Genomic DNA, 17,491 nt, shown 5'->3' on the forward strand with positions numbered 1-17,491 from the left:
GTTCCGCGCGTCCATTTACGTCGGACCGCGGATATGAAAATGGTGGCTGACAAGCAAAACATAGTCAGGTAAATGATGCAGCCACACTGATGCACTTCTCCGTCCTAGAAAAACAGTTATGCAAATTTATGTTACAAACTTGCAAGCATTGAACAAAGATTCAGAGAAAACACCCAGAATAGTTGTAGCGGCTAGCTCGCGTGTTCGCCTCGAAACAAAGATAAACAATTTCTGAGTGCCTTGTACTATAACGCCTACTTCACTAGATCGGGCTCGTCGGCTATCTAGGCAACATGGACTCATCTAGGGATGGCAATGAGGATCCTTTGCTGGTGAATCCGTGGAAAATTCATCTATTAGGTGGCGCACATTTGGGTATCGGTGCGCCATAAGTTGGGTACTACGAGTGGCGCGATACCGGTGCCGCATTGCCATGCGCAAGGTAGCACAGTTTGGTACGCTATATGTAGACCTTCTCCTACTAGTGCAAGGAAATCCATTAACACGCATGTTATTTGACATATTAGCTGATATGCCTGCTATAATTATTGGCCGTGCATGCTGATGGTCGACTATCTATTCTTCAGTACCCGATGTTACAATTTATTGAACATGACTTTGTGAAAGGAAGAAATCTGAAACTAATTTTATCAGCTTTCGAGAAAATTTTAGGTCTAAAGATTAACTTTCATAAAAGTGAATCATTCTGTTTCGCTGAGGCCCAAGACGATGCTAACCGCTATGCAGAGTTTTTCGGGTGCGGGCTAGGCCAGTTTACAATTAGCTATTTAGGCATTTCAATTCATTTTCGGAGGCTCACAAATGCTGAATGAAAACACGTTGAGGAGAGACTTGAGTAGTTGGATAGGAAAATTACCATCTTTGGGTGGAAGATTGGTTCCCTTAAATTCGGTACTAACAAATATGGTACTGTATATGATATCATTTTTCAAGTTACCAAAAGGAGTCTTATATCGTTTGGATTATTTACGATCAAGGTTCTATTGGCAGGGAGATAGCAAGAAAAAGAAATACCAGCTTACTAAATAGAGTGCGGTTTGCCACCCAAAATATCAAGGTGAGCTTGGTGTGCACGACCTTGAGGTTAAGAATAGAGCTAGGTAAATGGCTGGCCAAGTTTCCCACTGAGGATGGGGTGTGTCAAATCTTACTGAGGAGAAAATATGTTGGCTCAAGGGCGATATCTCAGGTTTATTGGGTTTCACAATTTTAGGCTGGCCTTATGGCATTGAAGAAACACTTCTTCTTATATGGTTTTTTTTTCTATTAAGGATGGAGATGAGATAAGGTTCTGGGAGGATAAATGGTTAGAAAATACCACTCTTCGGGAACAATATCTAGCTCTGGACAATATTGTGCGTCACAAAGGTGATACATTGGCTAAGGTGATGGAATCATTCCCACCGAATGTGACATTCAGAAGGAACCTTGTCAGCCCCGCCTTGCATATGCAATCAAATCGGACGGCAAAGGGTGTTATTTGCACGGCAAAGCCTTTGCCATGCGGCACCGCACGGCAAAGACCGCACGGCAATGTCTGCCTCGGCAACGCCATCGTTGCCGTGCGCCTCGCCAAAACTGCACGGCAACGTCTTTGCCGTGCGTTCCTCCATTTGCCGTGCGCTCATCCTCTTTGCCATGCAACCTCTCATTGCCGTGTGCCTACCGCCTAGTACCTATGCCGTGCGTTTTGGTTCTACTACACGGCAAAGAGAGCTTCAAGCAAAATAATAAAAAATCCTTTGCGCTGACACCAGCGAGCCTTCGTCGCTGCTAGTCACGCCATGTCGCTGCGCCGAAGGGTGCTCGCCGCGCGCCCGGTCGTCGCCGCGTGTTCCCTCGCCGCCGCAGCCACGCCGGTTCGCCGTGCGCCCGCTCGTCGCCGCGTGTTCCCTCGCCGCCGCAGCCATGGCGGTTCGCCGTGCGCTCGCTCTCTGCCCCGCGCTCGCCACCGCGGCCACGCCGGTCGGGGAGAAGAGCGCGCACAGACGGAGCGCTGGCGACGAGGCCATCCTGCTGCTGGAGCTGCTCACCGGGCGGTCGCCGGAACAGGCGTCGCGCTCCGGTTCCTCGGCGTCGTTGGAGATCATGAAGTGGGTGCGGCAGGGGTTCGAGGACGTGCGGCCGCTGTCGGAGCTGGCAGAGTCCGGGACACCGGCGCGCGCAAGGAGGAGGTGGTGGCGGCGGAGTGGGTGAAGGGGTTGAAGAAGTGGTGGGTGGCCTTGGGCCTGTCGGGGTCGACCTTGCCGGCGGTTGCGCGCTCGCAGGACGGGCAGATGGTCAGCGTGGCGGCCGGCAGCTGCATGTAGAACGGCGGCGCCGCGGAGGACGGTGGCGGCCCGGAGTTGCTGGCGTTGGTCGGCGGCGGCGGGGCGTACTTGAGGAGGCTGTGCGCGCGATGTGAAGCCGAGCAGCAATAATGGGGCGTGTGCGTGCGCGTGGGGATAATGGATGTGTGTGTGGTGGGCAGGGTAGCAATAAAATGGGGCCATGTGATACGTGGGGTAAGCCACGTCATCAATCCGCTCGAATTTTTTTTTTTTTTTTGACAATCAATACCACGTATATTCATAGCAACAAATAGTACATGGTAGAGATACATGAACTGACTCCAACGATTACAAAATAAAGTCTAAAAGATAGTAACAAATCTTCGAGGTCTTCAATTTCTTTCTTCTTCCAGAACACCATCTTGTACTCTTCTGAAGGCAGCCAAAGATAGATAACGAACCATAAACCTGTAGATACCGATGAAAGTTCTCCCATAATTTTTTGAGCCGCAATGCCAAGGCTGCGTGCACGCACGCAACCATTAAAGCAGTCATACAACATCGGCAAGAGTACCAACACCAGTAAGTAGGGAATAATAACCGACTAGCTTTGTCATCGTCGATGGAGAGCCGAGAGTACGAATCACCATTGTCGAGGACGTAGCAGCCGGGACAAAAACTGCAAGGATAATCCTCCTCGCGGCAACAACGACAAAAGATCCAAAATCGATCTGGCGAAGGAAGATCCGAAGGCCCATACCTAGAAAATTGTGATTGTTCAACACCACCATTGACGCCGGGAAGAAGATCTCGTCGTCGAAAGAAAGGCCGAAGATCACTTATTGCAGATGATGCCATCTCCATTGAGGGGAAACCAACAAGAAGGCGGCTACCAAAATTCTAACATAATCTAATGAAAACAATACTTTTCTTCGAAACTTCACGCATAGATCGGGTTCCCCACTCCTCCCGACGCCGGCGAAGCCGACCGGAGGAGGGGGAACCAATCTATGGAGGAAGATGAACTAGATGCGGCTAGGGTTTAAGGCGGCGGCTGAGAAGAGAGCGTCTCCCGCCTTTATCTAATTACACGTACTTAAAGACAGATATGGATTAATCCGCTCGAAATTTTGCCGTGTGCGTGAGATTGAGGCGCACGGCAAAGCTCAGCTGTGCCGTGTGATTCCTTTGCCGTGTGATTTTCTGACTTTGCCGTGGTTTTATTCTTTGCCGTGCGTCGAATTGTGGCTTTGCCGTGTCAACCTTCTTTGCCGTGCATCGCTAGTAGTTTTACCGTGCAATGATTCTTTGCCGTGCGTCGTGAGTAGTTTTACCGTGCAATGGTTCTTTGCCTTGCGCCCTTTTTGTTTATACACGGCAAAGGCATCTTTGCCGTGCAACGCCGCATGGCAAAGGCGCGTCGCACGGCAACGCCTTTTTTTCCCGTAGTGAATGTATTGCTACAACGTTTGTCTTTCATCCATTTGACACAAGGTTCTGAGGAGTTCTGATGGATCCTAAATGAGAATGGAAATATCTCTGTGAACTCCATGTCCAGAGCCTATTGAGCCGGTAGTTAACAATAAGCCGATTTGGAAGTTGAAAATACAGCTGAAGACGAAAGTTTTCGCGTGGTATCTTCATGTGGTGTTATTCTCACTAAGGACAACCTTGCAAAACAGTATTAGCAGGGAAGTAAGAAGTATGTCTTTTGTCACCAGGATGAGACAATTAAACACTTATTTTTCCAATGTCTGTTTGCGTGATCTATATGGTCAAACATCGAAATATGTTCTATCTTATACCCGCCACATAACATTGCCAATATTTTCGGCTATTGTCTTAATAGGGTGGATCATAGGTTCACAATACTTATTAGGGTGGGAGTGCTTGCAGTTATATGGTTGTTTTGGCTATGTAGAAATGAGAATGTTTTAGTAATAAAAATCCATCTCTTATGCATGCATGTTATCTACTGGTGCACCACTTCGCTCTGTTCATGGTCGTCTCTTCAGCTTTTGAAGAACCGGGAACTATTTACGAAGGTGTCTAGGGATCGACGAGGAACTTTATTATCCAACATGGGTGGTTGCATAATCTGAGGATTACAGCTCCATCTTCTTAGGAGTCAATACAGTCTGATTTGATTTCGTGTATCGGGCCTTTTTGTATTATTATGTTGAATGTTGGATAGCTATGTGCATCTTAGTTATCCAAAGGCCGAGTGTAATGTTTCAAAGTTTTTAATAGTAATAAAACATCCTTTATCGAAAAATCTAAACAGTGATTCGAGACCTATACCAAAAAACGCTTTGTTTTTAAGGGGGCCGTAAATAAGTAATGCATACCAACAGAAATCTTTTACACAAAAGGCTTAGAGACTCACAAATCAGTGGTGGAAATCAAAAATCTGGCCCGGTTATTCGGGAGGGGATTAAACTCGAACCAACCAAAGCAGCCCACATTTGTTTGTAATCTTTCCGTAACCGAATTCTTCCCTACGTGCCAGTTTTTATTTATTTCCACCGCTGCTCTGCGCCGGTTAAAGAGAACAGTGCAGTTGTCAAGATGGATTTTCTGGGGAGGGATGGCATCGTGGTTTCTTGCTACTTTTCTTATTGGCTGGGAACAAGTAGAATTTGCAAGAAAGAAGGAACCTTTTGTCTTGGGCAAAGCAGAAGTATGCAGCCAGCTGAGGCCATGCAGCTGTTTCTCTACTTGGGGAAATATTTGATGAGGTTTATGTTGTCTCTCACATCCTCTCCTTTGTAACCTCTCAACTCTACGTCTGCCACCGTCTTTGCGATGTTGCTCGACTCCAATCATTTCACTTTGCCATGACATGCATGCATTCACCTATATTTTTAAATATTTTCTTTTTTTCATGTTGCTTCATTTAGCCTCTTTGCTTCCTGTCTTTGACCCTATTCTCTATTGTTGACATCATGCTCACTATTGGTTGAACCAACACCCATGCGGCTTCACCTAGTCCAACAAATCTCCACCACAGATCAACTAGTCCCAGTTTAGAATAATAGGAACACTATCGAACAACAAGGAGAACATTAGAGATGGGAAATTGGTCATGTTCCATCTGAGGAGAATTGTCAGCAGCCATGTCTTTTATATTGTGATCCAAATTCACATAAAGGCTAAGTTCTGAAGAGCGGAGCGAGGCCTCTCGCCGGGATGCTTGTGCCAAGTGGTGATTTTCCATCGACCAAGGCTACTGCCACTATATATACCTCTTTATAAGCCGCCGTGCATGATAAGTCACTAGAGTTTTAGTGGGGATAATTTCCACCAATTTCAAATCTTTACTCATTATAAATGCATGTCAACTGCTATTGTACGAGTGAGTTTAATCTTCACTTATCCCCAAATTCTATTGTATTTTTCTCAAACACCAATGCTCTACCCATATCTTTCTAATGGATCGATGATAGGATTTTGCGGGGATTGAGTGACCGAGGTTTTAGCCAACACTGTAGAGTATGTTAGCCCCACTAATTTTCAGAACACTCTACTACCAAACATGCCTTAATAATTTGTCGGATAGAAAAGCAATTGCCCAATTTAAAAGCAACTGCCCAATTTCTTGTAAACTTTTTGGGGTAGGGCCCGTGCGTGAGAGACTGGAGCCTGGAGGAGACACCCCCACGGGCCACGGGCAGCTCCTCAAAGTCTACCCGTAAAGCCGGCGATCGCGGCCCTATCCAACGACCCAACAGAGCAGGCCCAGTCAAAGTCCAACCCCGCCGCCTCGAGATCCGTACCCCGACCAGCTCACTCTCACTCACCCACCACCCACCGGGCCCACACGTCATCCCCAGTCCACGCTCGTTCGCAAAGCCACATACATCCTTTCGCTTATTTTTATTTCCCGCTTTTACTTTCTTCCCCACTTTATTCTTACCACTGCCGCCCTCCCTTCCGCCATTCTCCATCTCGCCGCCGACCTCGACCTCGCCGAGCTCCCCGGGGATTCCTTGCCGCGGCAGGCGACCAGGGCTTGCTCGCTTGCTCGCCGACCCCCGGCTGCCCGTGCATCGGGGCGCGCGCGGCATTTGGTTCCCGCCGCCACTCCTAGGTAGGTAACGTCGATCCTGATCCCGCCTCTTCCCACGAATTTCTCTACACTCTCCCCTCCGATTCCGGCGGCCGTGTCCCGCACGGGATCCATGCCCCGGTCCGGCCGTCCGGGCGGCGGGTGTGGGCAATGCGGCGGGCGGGTTCCTCAGGCTGTCTCGCCTCGCTAGTTCACAGTTTGACCCTCCAAGGGAGGGATCCTCGGGCAGATCTGCGCCTGCGCGCGCGGCTGTATTTTTTTTTGTACCGGTAGGAATCATCCTATCTCGTTAGTCGGGTGGCCGTGAAGACATCTTCGGGCTCAGGTTCCTTCATCCATTCTCGACTTTGGCCAGAGCCAGCCAAGATAATGGCATATAAGAGCATCTCCAGTCGCGTCCCCCAAACCGTCCCCCAAAGCGATTTGGGGCGCGCCGGACAAAAAAAGCGTCCCAGTCGCGTCCCCCAAAGCCCATTTTTGTCCGGCGCGGCCCGATACGGTGTCCGGCGCCCCGAGCCCGTCCCCGTCCCACAGGGGACGCTCCGGGGACGCCGGACACAACGAAAGCGAGGCCAACCGACGCGGGCCCGACGCGTCGCCGGCACGGCAAGGCTAAAACCCCGTCGCCTACCTTTGGTCAAGCGACGTTAATGGCGTCCCTGTTTTCCCGGTGCGACGCATGGACGCGTCTCGTCGTGCATGGCCGCGTGGCCGTCCGCGCCGGAGTTAGTGCGTGCAACCACCAGCCGCCGCCGCTGTTTTAAGACGCCCTCCGCTTATCGCCGCTCATCATAATCCTTCTCGTCGCCGCCGCCCCCTTCCCGACATCCTCTCCTCGCCGCTCAAAAAATGTCGAGCTCGTCCTCCCGCAAGATCGCCGCGGCGAACGGCCGGCCGCGGCAGCCTCACCGTGCCGGAGGCGTGGGCGCCGTACCACGCCCGGTATCCGGTCCCGCCGGACATGCGGGCCGCAGCGGCCGGCGGGCCGGAAGATGGCCGTGAACGGCATTGGCGTTCCGCCGCCGCCCGAGCCGCGCACGGAGCAATGGCGGGACGCCGCGTCAAGGCCCGTCGGGCTCAACTCACCGCCCGAGAGCGGTTGGATCCGACGTGGGCGGTCGACAACAACGACGCTCGGCGGACGTCGTACTTCCGTGCGAAGTACGACGTCGAGATGCGCAGCACCGACAACCTCGTCGGCGGCCCCAATAGCTGGAACAAGGACGGCCGCGCCCGTTCGGGGCGTCCCGGGCGCACCCTCGACAACGTCATCCGCGGCATCCGCAACGGCGCTCCAAGGCTGGAGATGCCGCCGCCGCCGCCGCCGTCTCCTCACGGCAGCCGAGGAGGACGACGTACTCGTCCTCCTCGCACTCTTCTTCCTCGTGACCGGCGCGATCGACGCCGTCCTCGTCGCACCGGCCGGCGCCCTACACCGTCCCCAAACGGGAGGTGAAGGAGGAGCCGGCGACGCCCGTCAACACGAGGCGTGGCGGCAGCGGCAGCCGGCAGCCGGCGTCGGCAAGTGAGGCGCGGCGGCGCCCTCCTCATCCCGAAGCCGGAGGTGAAGGAGGAGCCGGAGAGAGCGTCGCGGCAGCGGCGCCGCTCGGCGGAGTACGAGCGGCGGCAGCGGCTCATCGCCGTAGCGACGACCCCGAGGACCGCCTGGGGCTGCGGGCGGCGTTCTTGGCGTCCATGGACGACAAGGACGCCTGGGAGGGCGACCCGGACGCGGCGATCGCCATGTCCATCCGCGACTCCGGCAAGCCGTCGGTGGACCTCACCGACGACGGCGAGGCAGACCAAGCGGCTTGGTGAAGGACGAGCCCGTGGACGAGCCCGTCGACGAGCGCGTCAAGCGGGGAGGTCGTCACCGACGAGATGTACAACTTCCAGACAGTACTACGACGCCTCCGGCCGCCGCAAGTGGTTCTAGATTAGGTTTAGTTTTTAAGTTAGTCAAATTTCGTTCGAATCTATGTAAAGTTTGGACGAATCTAATCGAATCTAGTTAAGTTTAAAATTTGCGAAATTTTGTTTGGGGACGCGAGCCGGGGAGCGACGTCCCTCAAACGCGGCACGAACGAAACACGTCCCCAAACGCTCGGGACGGTTTGGGGAGGCGGGCCGGAGATGCTCTAAGAGCATCTCCACCGCGTCCCCCAAGCGTCCCCCAAACCGCGCCGGATCGAGCGTTTGGGGGACGTGTTTTGTTCGTGCCGCGTTGGGGGACGTCGCTCCCCGCCCGCGTCCCCCAAACGCCGCCCCCAATCGAAATTCAAATAGATGCATTCAAAAGAGATCGTTCCCGCCGATTCGTCTCGATCGGAGTAGCGGCGATCGATCAGAGTACCGGGCGCGCGATCATACTACGGACCGGTGGTGCATGCAAATTAGAAGAAGGGGTAGGGTTGGGCGACGGCGTCGTGTCTCCGAGTCGACGCAGGCTCGTCGAGCACGACGACCTCGTCGCGATCCGCCCGTTCTCCGTGCATGGTGCGTCCGCTCCGTCGCCGACGTCGCAGGCCGACGCAGTGTGCAGCGCAGAAGACGCGTCGCCCTGCTCTTGGCTGCGCCGCCGCTGCCGCCGATGCCGATGCCGCTGCCGTGGCCGCCGCGTCCGCCGCCGCCATTTTGGCTTCGATGTCGTCGAGGATCCGGCCTTTGAAGAAGTTGTGCGCCGCTCGCGTCCGGGGAGACATTCCCTCTCGTCGACGCTCTCGGCAGGGACATGTTGTCCCCGCGTTTCTTGAGCTCCGGCCTTCTCCTCTTGCCTCTTGAGCAGCTCGGCCCACCTTTGGTCTGGTCTTTTTGTCGCGGGAGAGAAAGGTCGAGGAGACGTCGGCGAGGCATTTCGTGATCGACGCCTCGCGTCTTCTCGGACGACGCAGCCGTCGGCCAAGGCGGCCTTGGCAGCCTTGTTGCCGCAGGATGCCCCCGTCGAAGCTGCCGGCCGCGCGTCCGCATCAATGGCGTCCTTCCCCTTGGACATCGACAAGCGCGTCAGCCGCCATTTCTCATTCATTTTGAGCTTGCCATAGCAATGCATGAGCACGAAAGACTTGTGACCTTCCGAGTTCCTCGCGTACAACTCCATGGCCTTATCGAACTAACCAAAGGAAGCAGAGTCATTTCATCGAACACAATGTAGGCGCTACGGATTATGGAAGAAACAGTCGTACCAGTGTGGCGGCGTCGGCGCCGCTCTCGCCTCTGGTATCTAAGTCGTGATGGTACCCATGGAAGGCGTTCACCGACGCCTGGATGATGGCCCATCGCGTCGACATTGCCTTTTGGCTCCTCTTCATTGTCACCTTCCCCGTAGTCGGCCGTTCATGAGCTTGCGCTCATCGAACTCGGCCTTGATCCTCGCCCGGCACTTCCCGCCTTTTTGGTTGGCGCCGATGATGGAGTCCTCGGCTCACCGTCGCCCACGACTCGCACGGACAACAATCTTCCGTAGGCGTCCACTTCGGGCCTCGTGTGCCCGACGGCTTCTTCTTCTTCTTCTTCGTCCTCACGCCGTCCGCGTCTACCTCCACGAGATCATCGTCACCGGCACCCTCGTCGTCCTCTTCCTCGCCGCCCTCTTCGTCCTCATCGTCGTCCTCCTCGTCGTCCTCCACCTCCTCCTCTTCCTCGTCGTCCCCCTCCTCAACCCCGTCGTCCTCCTCGGCGACCGGCGCCGGTCGACCCGAGCGGACCCCTCGCGGCCGGTGAAAGGGTCGCCGTCCGGACCGGGTCCTGGCTCGCGCTGCTCGTACGCCGGGGAGTAGAGGTTGTTGGGGTTGAAGCCGCCGTGCGGCAGCGCATCCTGGTAGTGCGGCGACAAGTTAGGCGTCACGCACCCGGGAGTGCCGTAGGGGGCGTCGCTGTAGAAGGCGGCTTGCGACGGAGAGATCACTCCCGGAACGTGGACCGCCATGGACGTACTCCATGGGCTCGCGTTGGTGGCGGCGATACACCCGGCCATTACGTGCTGTTGCTGGCGCGCCGCCTGAGCCTTCTTCTCCAGCTCCACCGCCCTCCGTCCTTTCCGCTCAGCCGTCGATAGCTTCCGGCGCAGGCAATCTTGCTGCCATTCATCTTCGGTCATTCCTTCAGGCTTCTTCTTGGCAGCCGGCGCCTTCCGCGGCTTCGCGAACGGCGCTTTCGCCCCTTTCATCGCATTGCCCGGCGGCTTCTTGGCCGCTTTCTTCGCCACCTTTTTGGGGGCTGTCGGCGGCGCCATGGAATGGGGAGAGGGTAGCGGCGGCGGGTGGATGGCGGGAGGGAGAAGGAAATCGGCGGGATAGGAGAAATGAATCGGCGGGATATGTTTTGGGAGGCCTGTGCGCGGCGGTATAGGCGCGATTTGGCGGGAGCGGCGGGATTTGGCGGGAGTGTGAGACGAATTTTCCCTGTGCCGCTGACGCGTCGGCCCCGCGCCTCCTCGCCTCGCTTTTCGTTGTGTCCGGCGTCCCCGGAGCGTCCCCTGTGGGACGGGGACGGGCTCGGGGCGCCGGACACCGTATCGGGCCGCGCCGGACAAAAAAGGGCTTTGGGGGACGCGGCTGGAACGCTTTTTTGGTCCGGCGCGCCCCAAATCCCTTTGGGGGACGCTTTGGGGGACGCGGCTGGAGATGCTCTAATGCTCTGCTGGGATCATGTTTCTCTAGTGCACAGACCTGACATTATGTGCTGTCCTTGGCATTCTATTGAGTTCATCATGCGTTTCTGAATAGCCGATTGGTTCTGATAGCCGTAAGTGCAATCATGGTTAGTGGGAACCCAGTACATTACCGCTTACAGGTTAGCTGAGCAGCAAAAACCAGCTGCGGTTCCTAGTTGTATTTCTTGCTTGGATGGAAATGTGGCGGTTGCACAGCGTTTACTACCTCAGCGAAACGATCGGTCAGTTCCTTATTGGCATGCTTGGTGAAATTGCTCGATTACCATGCTGCTTGATGCATTGCCCACTTCACTAGGAATTTATAATGGTTCCCTGCTCAACTAATATACGTACCTAGTTCAACGATAGCGCTGCATGAAACCCATTTGTATGTTGCTGCATCTTATGTTACAGTTTTTTTTTCCATGGCTCTCCAATTGAATGCGTGACCTGATTAGTTGCAACATCTTATCCATCTTGCAGCTGGAGAGACTATTGTGGCAGTGGTTCTGTATCAAGTGACGTGAGGAGCCGGACTGGTAAAAGTCCAGTGGACCGGCACGTGTGTGCAGTGACTCTTTTCGAGATCACAAGTTTTGAAACAAGGTACATACTCAAAATGTTCTATGCACCTTGTTCCAGTAACTAGCTGATAAATCCCATGTTGGCTCTCACTCTAGTGACCAAAAGACACCAGTTTTAACTCTTCAGAGAAGCATGTTTCCCTTGCTATCCTATTTTACACCTGTGTCTGTATCTATTTACAAACATAGACTAATTACACACTTCAAATGTTTGTTGGAAACAAGTAAAACTCTGGAAATATATCTTGTTCGTTAATAGAGAAAATATATCAAGCCAAACTCCCATCATCTTTGTTCCTGTACCTTTGTTTGATCTTCCATTCTTCCACCTGCTGACAACTGGCCTGCAAACCCAACTCCAACCCAGCGTGGCATGACTCTGAATCTCTCAGCCTCTAGTGTACGGCCACCTGCCCTACAGCTACCGCTGCACCGTGCCTTACAGACCGCTATTGCCGACGCCTCAATCCTGCCCCATGCCCCCTCTCCTACAAACAACCTGCCTGTCACGTGGATTGCCGCCATCGCTGCTCCCCTTTTTTTTCTCATTGTGATATCGTGCTCCTACTGTTTCCACCCCGTATGCAATCTTTGGCCATTGGGTTTTGGGGTATGGGCATGTTTTCATCCACTGGTTAGTTCAATCCTGCTGTCTTCCACAATTTCTCGGTGCACACCCGCTAGATCCACCGTGGTCTGATAGCTGGATCTATGTCTGTGTTCATGGCTGTTTTTCACTATCTGTTTGTTGCACCGGTAGGATCTTTGGTTAGTATGTCCGTGAAATGTTGAGCTCAACTTCTGTATATGATGTCGTTGAGGTTCAGATGCAGACATTCTAGACTTGCAGTGTGTCTGATCAAGATAATAGATGTGTAGCGCTCAGATTATGTCCATTTTGAGGCGAAGTTTCTTTCTTCCGGTACCTTTGTTTTCTCTTCCACCTACTGACCACCGACCTACCAACTCAGGTCCAACCCAACTTGGCGCTAAATCACTCATCCTCTATTGTATCACAGCAATAACATGCCATACCTTACCTCCAGCTACCACGGACGCCTCAATCTTACCCCATGTTCCCACTCTCCCCCAAACAACCCAGCCTCATGCCCATTGCCGCCCCTTTTTCTCATCATGACAGCATGCTCCACTCTAGCCCTGTTACCGCAATCTTTGTCGATTGGCTTGAGGTATGAGCTTGTCTTCGTCCTGTGATATATTAAACCCCACTGCCCAGTACAATTTCTGGGCGCACACCCCTAGCCTGATTGCTATATTTGTGTCTATGTGCATGCCTGTTTTTCAATCTCTTTTGGATGCTCCAGTAGGATATTGGGTAGATATGCCCCTGAAATATTTAGCAGAACTTCTGAATGTGCGCCTAGGATGCTATTGGTGTTCAGATGCAGGCATCTAGAGTTGTGGTGCGAGCCAGTCAAGATAATGCATGTATAGTGCTGAGATTATGTCCGTTTTGAAGCATTTCTTTCTTGGTTGGATCCATGATGTTTTGGTGACTAACAGGTTCAGGTAGACAGTCAACTGTAAGTCCAGTTAGGGCTGGTGGGGAACTTAGTAACAACTCCAGTTCTCTTTTTGCCTGGATGAAAGTTTGCTGCTAAGCAACATTATTTAGCCAGGGAGAAATCTAAACCAAAGAATAGGTACCTTAATTGCGCACTTGAATAAATTGTTCACGCCTCCCATAATCTGACTAGACTGGTTTTTTGCTCAGCTTAACCTACTAGAAATCCAACAATACCATACAATGAACGTAATGTATAGCTGTGTAGTAATATTGTTGAGTCGTTAATCGCCTGATGAGTTCCAACATCTTAATCTTCTTGCAGCAGTTACAATAGCAGTTGAAGATACTCTGCCCTGCGCTTATTACTACACACTGTTTTGGCGGTCTGGTTCTTGTTTGAGCTGTCTGTAAGATTTCAGTTCATGGTGGCTGGATGAGCAGCTGAAATGCTACTGGCTGTGGAGGGAGGAGGTTTTTTCTCATCATCCGCATCAGGATACAGCCATGGCCTTGCGCTTTTGCTACTCGGACGGAAAAGTGAAGAACAGCCTGTGAAGGCATCGCCCTGGAACCACTATCGACTAGTTGACCGAGATGCTGGGCAGCTGGCTTCAGCGAAGGACGATGTTCCTGGTAAATGTGCTTCCTTTACCTGCTTTGGCTGCACACCTGCTAGGCTTGAGGGCGCATCTCCTCCGAAATTGAGCTCAAGTAACACGCCTCAGAAATTATCAAGTTCCACAAACGGGAACCGAATAGCGAATGGTTCCATCAATGGAAGTGGGAAAAAAGGTTGTCTTAAGAGTAACTCGAAAAGGGACTCTTCTGACCGTAGTTCTATTGTAAGTGATGGCGAGGAACCACGGGAGTCTCTGGAAGAGGTGCAAACTTTGAGAACTGGAATGGAGCGGAGAAAAGTCCACTGGACTGACACATGCGGGAAGGAACTTTTTGAGATCAGAGAATTTGAAACAAGGTACTGTTTCTAATCTGTACAAACTATGTTTGTGATAGTACATCTCTACTAGCAACTGCTCTTATATACCATGTCTAGCTGTCACTGGTCACTAAAAGATGCCAACTAACTTATCAAAGATGCTCCGGGACAATCTTGGTGATGGATAAACCTTGCTGTGTCCTCTAGTATTAGCTGTTTTCAGTTTCCTCAGTAGAATCAGTTTCGTCAGTCTTTGAGTGAGCCGTTTTTTCAGTTCGCAATTTTTGCTTAGAATTTAGCTCACAGTTTAACAAACTTGACCAAGTCGCACACAGGCAAAGACACCCTGGATCCTGGTCCACGTTTCCCTCTCTGTAACCCAAATAAAAGGGGAAGATCAGAAAAGCTGCGGAAGTTTGAGCAGTGCAAAACACGTGTCTCTGTTTAGTTGTTCAGTTCATTCCCAGTTCACTTGATTAGGACCGACACAGGAGTGTTCCAGCTTGAGTATTAACACCATGTTTTGCTTGTGAGCCTATCTTTGGTTGAATGGTCTGTTGTTTCTTAGTACTAAAATGAGTCACCCATTCCTTATGAGTCTATGAGTGTTCAGATTCCTGGGGACTCAGTGTGAATGTTTTGACATTTTTGTTCTGTTTTATCTCTTATTCATGCACATGTTGAATTTACTCCAACTTCTGGCATCGATAGTTTCAATTATCTCTCTCTAGACACTGACTGTACCGCGTGCACAATTATATCTTTCGGAGATACCTTATCTGACTGCTGAATCTATACTTCCACAGCGATGAAGGTCTGTCAGACGATGAAGGGGAGAACGATGGTTTCCGGAAATGTGAGTGCGTGATCCAGTAGCCCAGTCTCTCCATGACGACAACGATGCTTCATGGCGTCCTGAAGCTCTCTGGTTGTTCTCATAGACGCGGTGCTGGGTTCCTACTTTAGGCTTACAATTTTGTCTGGGCTGACCTCTCCATCCCCCACCTCTGTTAGTTTCTTTTGTTTTTCTTCCTCCTTGTTGGGTTCGGCCTGCCGATCTACCATATGTAACTTCCCCATTCTTTTTTTCCCCAGAGTGGCTCGCTGATGTTGATTTCTTGTTTCGGTTTTGGTTCGCCGTTGAATGTTGATATATATACTGTGGATGAAAGGTGTAGCTGATCAATTGACCTGTTAATCACTTGCATGTATTGATTCCAAGGAGGAAAGTGTTAAATGTACCTTTGTGTGCGAGTGATTTCAATACAACTATACAAGTGTTGATTCCCTGGTAGGAGCCGTCGTTGATTCCCTAATTCCAGAGCTCCTACTGTTATACTACTGAGTTTACAAAGTTCTCACGTTTCTCTCCAGCCATAGGCGTCTTATACTTGCAATTGCTAACACAAGGAGGCTTTTCCTTCTCTTCCTCGGCTGGCTTGTTGCAATCGAACCCCACCACTGTCGGACAGTATCATGTTGCATGTGCCTTTTCTTCCTCTCTTTGCACTTGGGCATGGGATTTATGTGCTAGCTTCTGATCTCTAACTTTGAGATATTTCTTGTCGAGCACCTTGAAGGCTTGAACGGCACCTGGCATCAGGCGCTCTCCTATTCATCGGCCGGTGGGCGGTGGTTGATGAGCATCCGTCTCTGCCTGGCCAGTGCTCGCAGCAGGTAGGTGTCGAGCACAGCATGGCATTTGTCGATGAGGTAGGTGCAGGTCGCATCGAAGATTGAGCTCGTTCCGGCAGGAGGACTGGAGATGGAGTATCTCTGTTCAATGTAGTGGTCGCCTCGCCGCTGTCTCCAGGGCAGGCGAGGCCCAGGGGTGACGGCCCAATGGCCAGCTCAGTAGAGAGGTCGTTGGCGAACCCACTTGTGAACCGCAGCGGTCAAGAGCCCATGAGGTAGCACTTAACCGCGGGAGGTGCTATACACCACCCTGGTCGGTGCGGACCAGGCACCGCACCCCCCAGGGTGCCTGTTGGGCCGGCCCAGTAACCTTTGTTTTCGTTTGTTTTTGTTTTTTTCTGTTTTTTTTCTTTTCTGCTGTTTCATTTCTTTTCTTTTTTAAAAATTTAAAATGCCAATGTGAAATTTTTTCGGAAAAACAATTTTTTAAATTTTTTTTATATTTTCGAAAAATTGAAAACATTATTTTCTAGTTTTTTATTTTTTTATATGAACATTTTTTGGATTTGAACAATTTTCGATGTGAACAAATTTTAAATTTGAACAAATTTTACATTTGAACATTTTTTTAATTTGAACAAATTTTACATTTGAACATTTTAAAATTTTAATTTTTTTGAATTTAAAAAATTTCATATTTGAACGGTTTTTAAATTTGAACGGTTTTCAAATTTGAACGGTTCTCAAATTTGAACGGTTTTTTGATTTAAACGGTTTTCAAATTTGAACATTTTAATTTTTTTAATTTGAATAATTTTTAAAAATTAAAATTTTCGAATCTAAAAAAATATAAACAAAACCGAAAACAGAAAAAAGAAAAAAAAACAGAAAAAGAAACCAGAAAAGAAAAAAGAAAAAGCAAAAAACGAACTGCACAGGCTAAACAGACCCAAATGGGCCTGGCCCATACCCGACCAGGGGGTGTGCGGTGGCCGGTAGCCACCGACCTGGTCGGTGTATAGGTTTTGCCCTTAACCGCACGTATGCTTCAGGTGTTTGGCCTGCGAACCTTAAAAAAAAAAGGTGTTTGGCCTGCGTACCAACTTGGCTGCAAGTTCCATGCATCTCGATCAGGAGCTCCAGAGCAAGAGCATCCATTACCAGCCCATTTTATTTTGCAAGATCAGCAAAGAAGTTTCTGTCTGGAAGATGCCTCACTCGATCTGTGGTCATTTGACACTGCCTGTTAGATGATCGCACTTGAGCAGTCGAAATGCCTGGTTAACTGGTCGTCAAGCAGGCCATGATTGATGATACATGCATGCTTGGATGAGGCACTTTAAGGGTAACAACATTGCCCCGACAGGGGTCCTTCTGTTCATCCATTTCTGGTAATCTGGAACACTGAACGCGCATCGTGTAGAACTGCATGCTCTAACCAATGCAACCAAAAGATCGGTCTTTTGGTTGAAGTATAAGGGTGTGTTCGGTTCCAGAATCTGGAGGAATGGGACGGAACCGTTCCGCACCTGGAGCCCGTTCTCGTGTTCGGTTCGGCAAAGGAACGGAACGAAGTGGTTCCCCGAAAGAGAATATTCCTCAAATATGCGGAACGGCCTCGTCCGACCGAATCGGTGGAATCGCGAGGAACGGCTCGCTAATGCCGAAACTAATCTCTCTCTCACGCTCCCTCGCGTAACCTCTCACGCGGCGGCCTCAGCCAGGCGCGGCGGCCTCGGCCAGGCGCGGCGGCCGGCCAACACGAGACGACGGCCAGTGCGCGGCAGGAGCCCAGC

General features: G+C 51.2%; 1 protein-coding gene across 1 annotated transcript; it reads left to right on the forward strand.

The window, feature by feature from the left end:
- Positions 1 to 13,207: 13,207 nt before the first annotated feature.
- On the forward strand, positions 13,208 to 15,301 carry LOC124649869. The gene is made up of 3 exons (XM_047189434.1): positions 13,208 to 13,259; positions 13,446 to 14,099; positions 14,867 to 15,301. Exons 2-3 carry the CDS (start codon positions 13,570 to 13,572, stop codon positions 14,934 to 14,936), a joined length of 600 nt encoding a protein of 199 aa, XP_047045390.1. The 5' UTR covers positions 13,208 to 13,259; positions 13,446 to 13,569; the 3' UTR covers positions 14,937 to 15,301.
- The last annotated feature ends 2,190 nt before the right edge of the window (positions 15,302 to 17,491 follow it).

This window comes from Lolium rigidum, chromosome 4 (assembly GCF_022539505.1).
Source record: "Lolium rigidum isolate FL_2022 chromosome 4, APGP_CSIRO_Lrig_0.1, whole genome shotgun sequence".
Classification (NCBI taxonomy): Eukaryota; Viridiplantae; Streptophyta; class Magnoliopsida; order Poales; family Poaceae; genus Lolium; species Lolium rigidum.

What these genes read in the sequence shown, in the direction of transcription:
- LOC124649869 (XM_047189434.1), top strand. Translation starts at nt 13,570, where the DNA reads ATGCTACTGGCTGTGGAGGGAGGAGGTTTTTTCTCATCATCCGCATCA. An exon ending in ATCAGAGAATTTGAAACAAG is followed by an intron (nt 14,100 to 14,866) that starts GTACTGTTTCTA and finishes ATACTTCCACAG; the next exon opens with CGATGAAGGTCTGTCAGACG.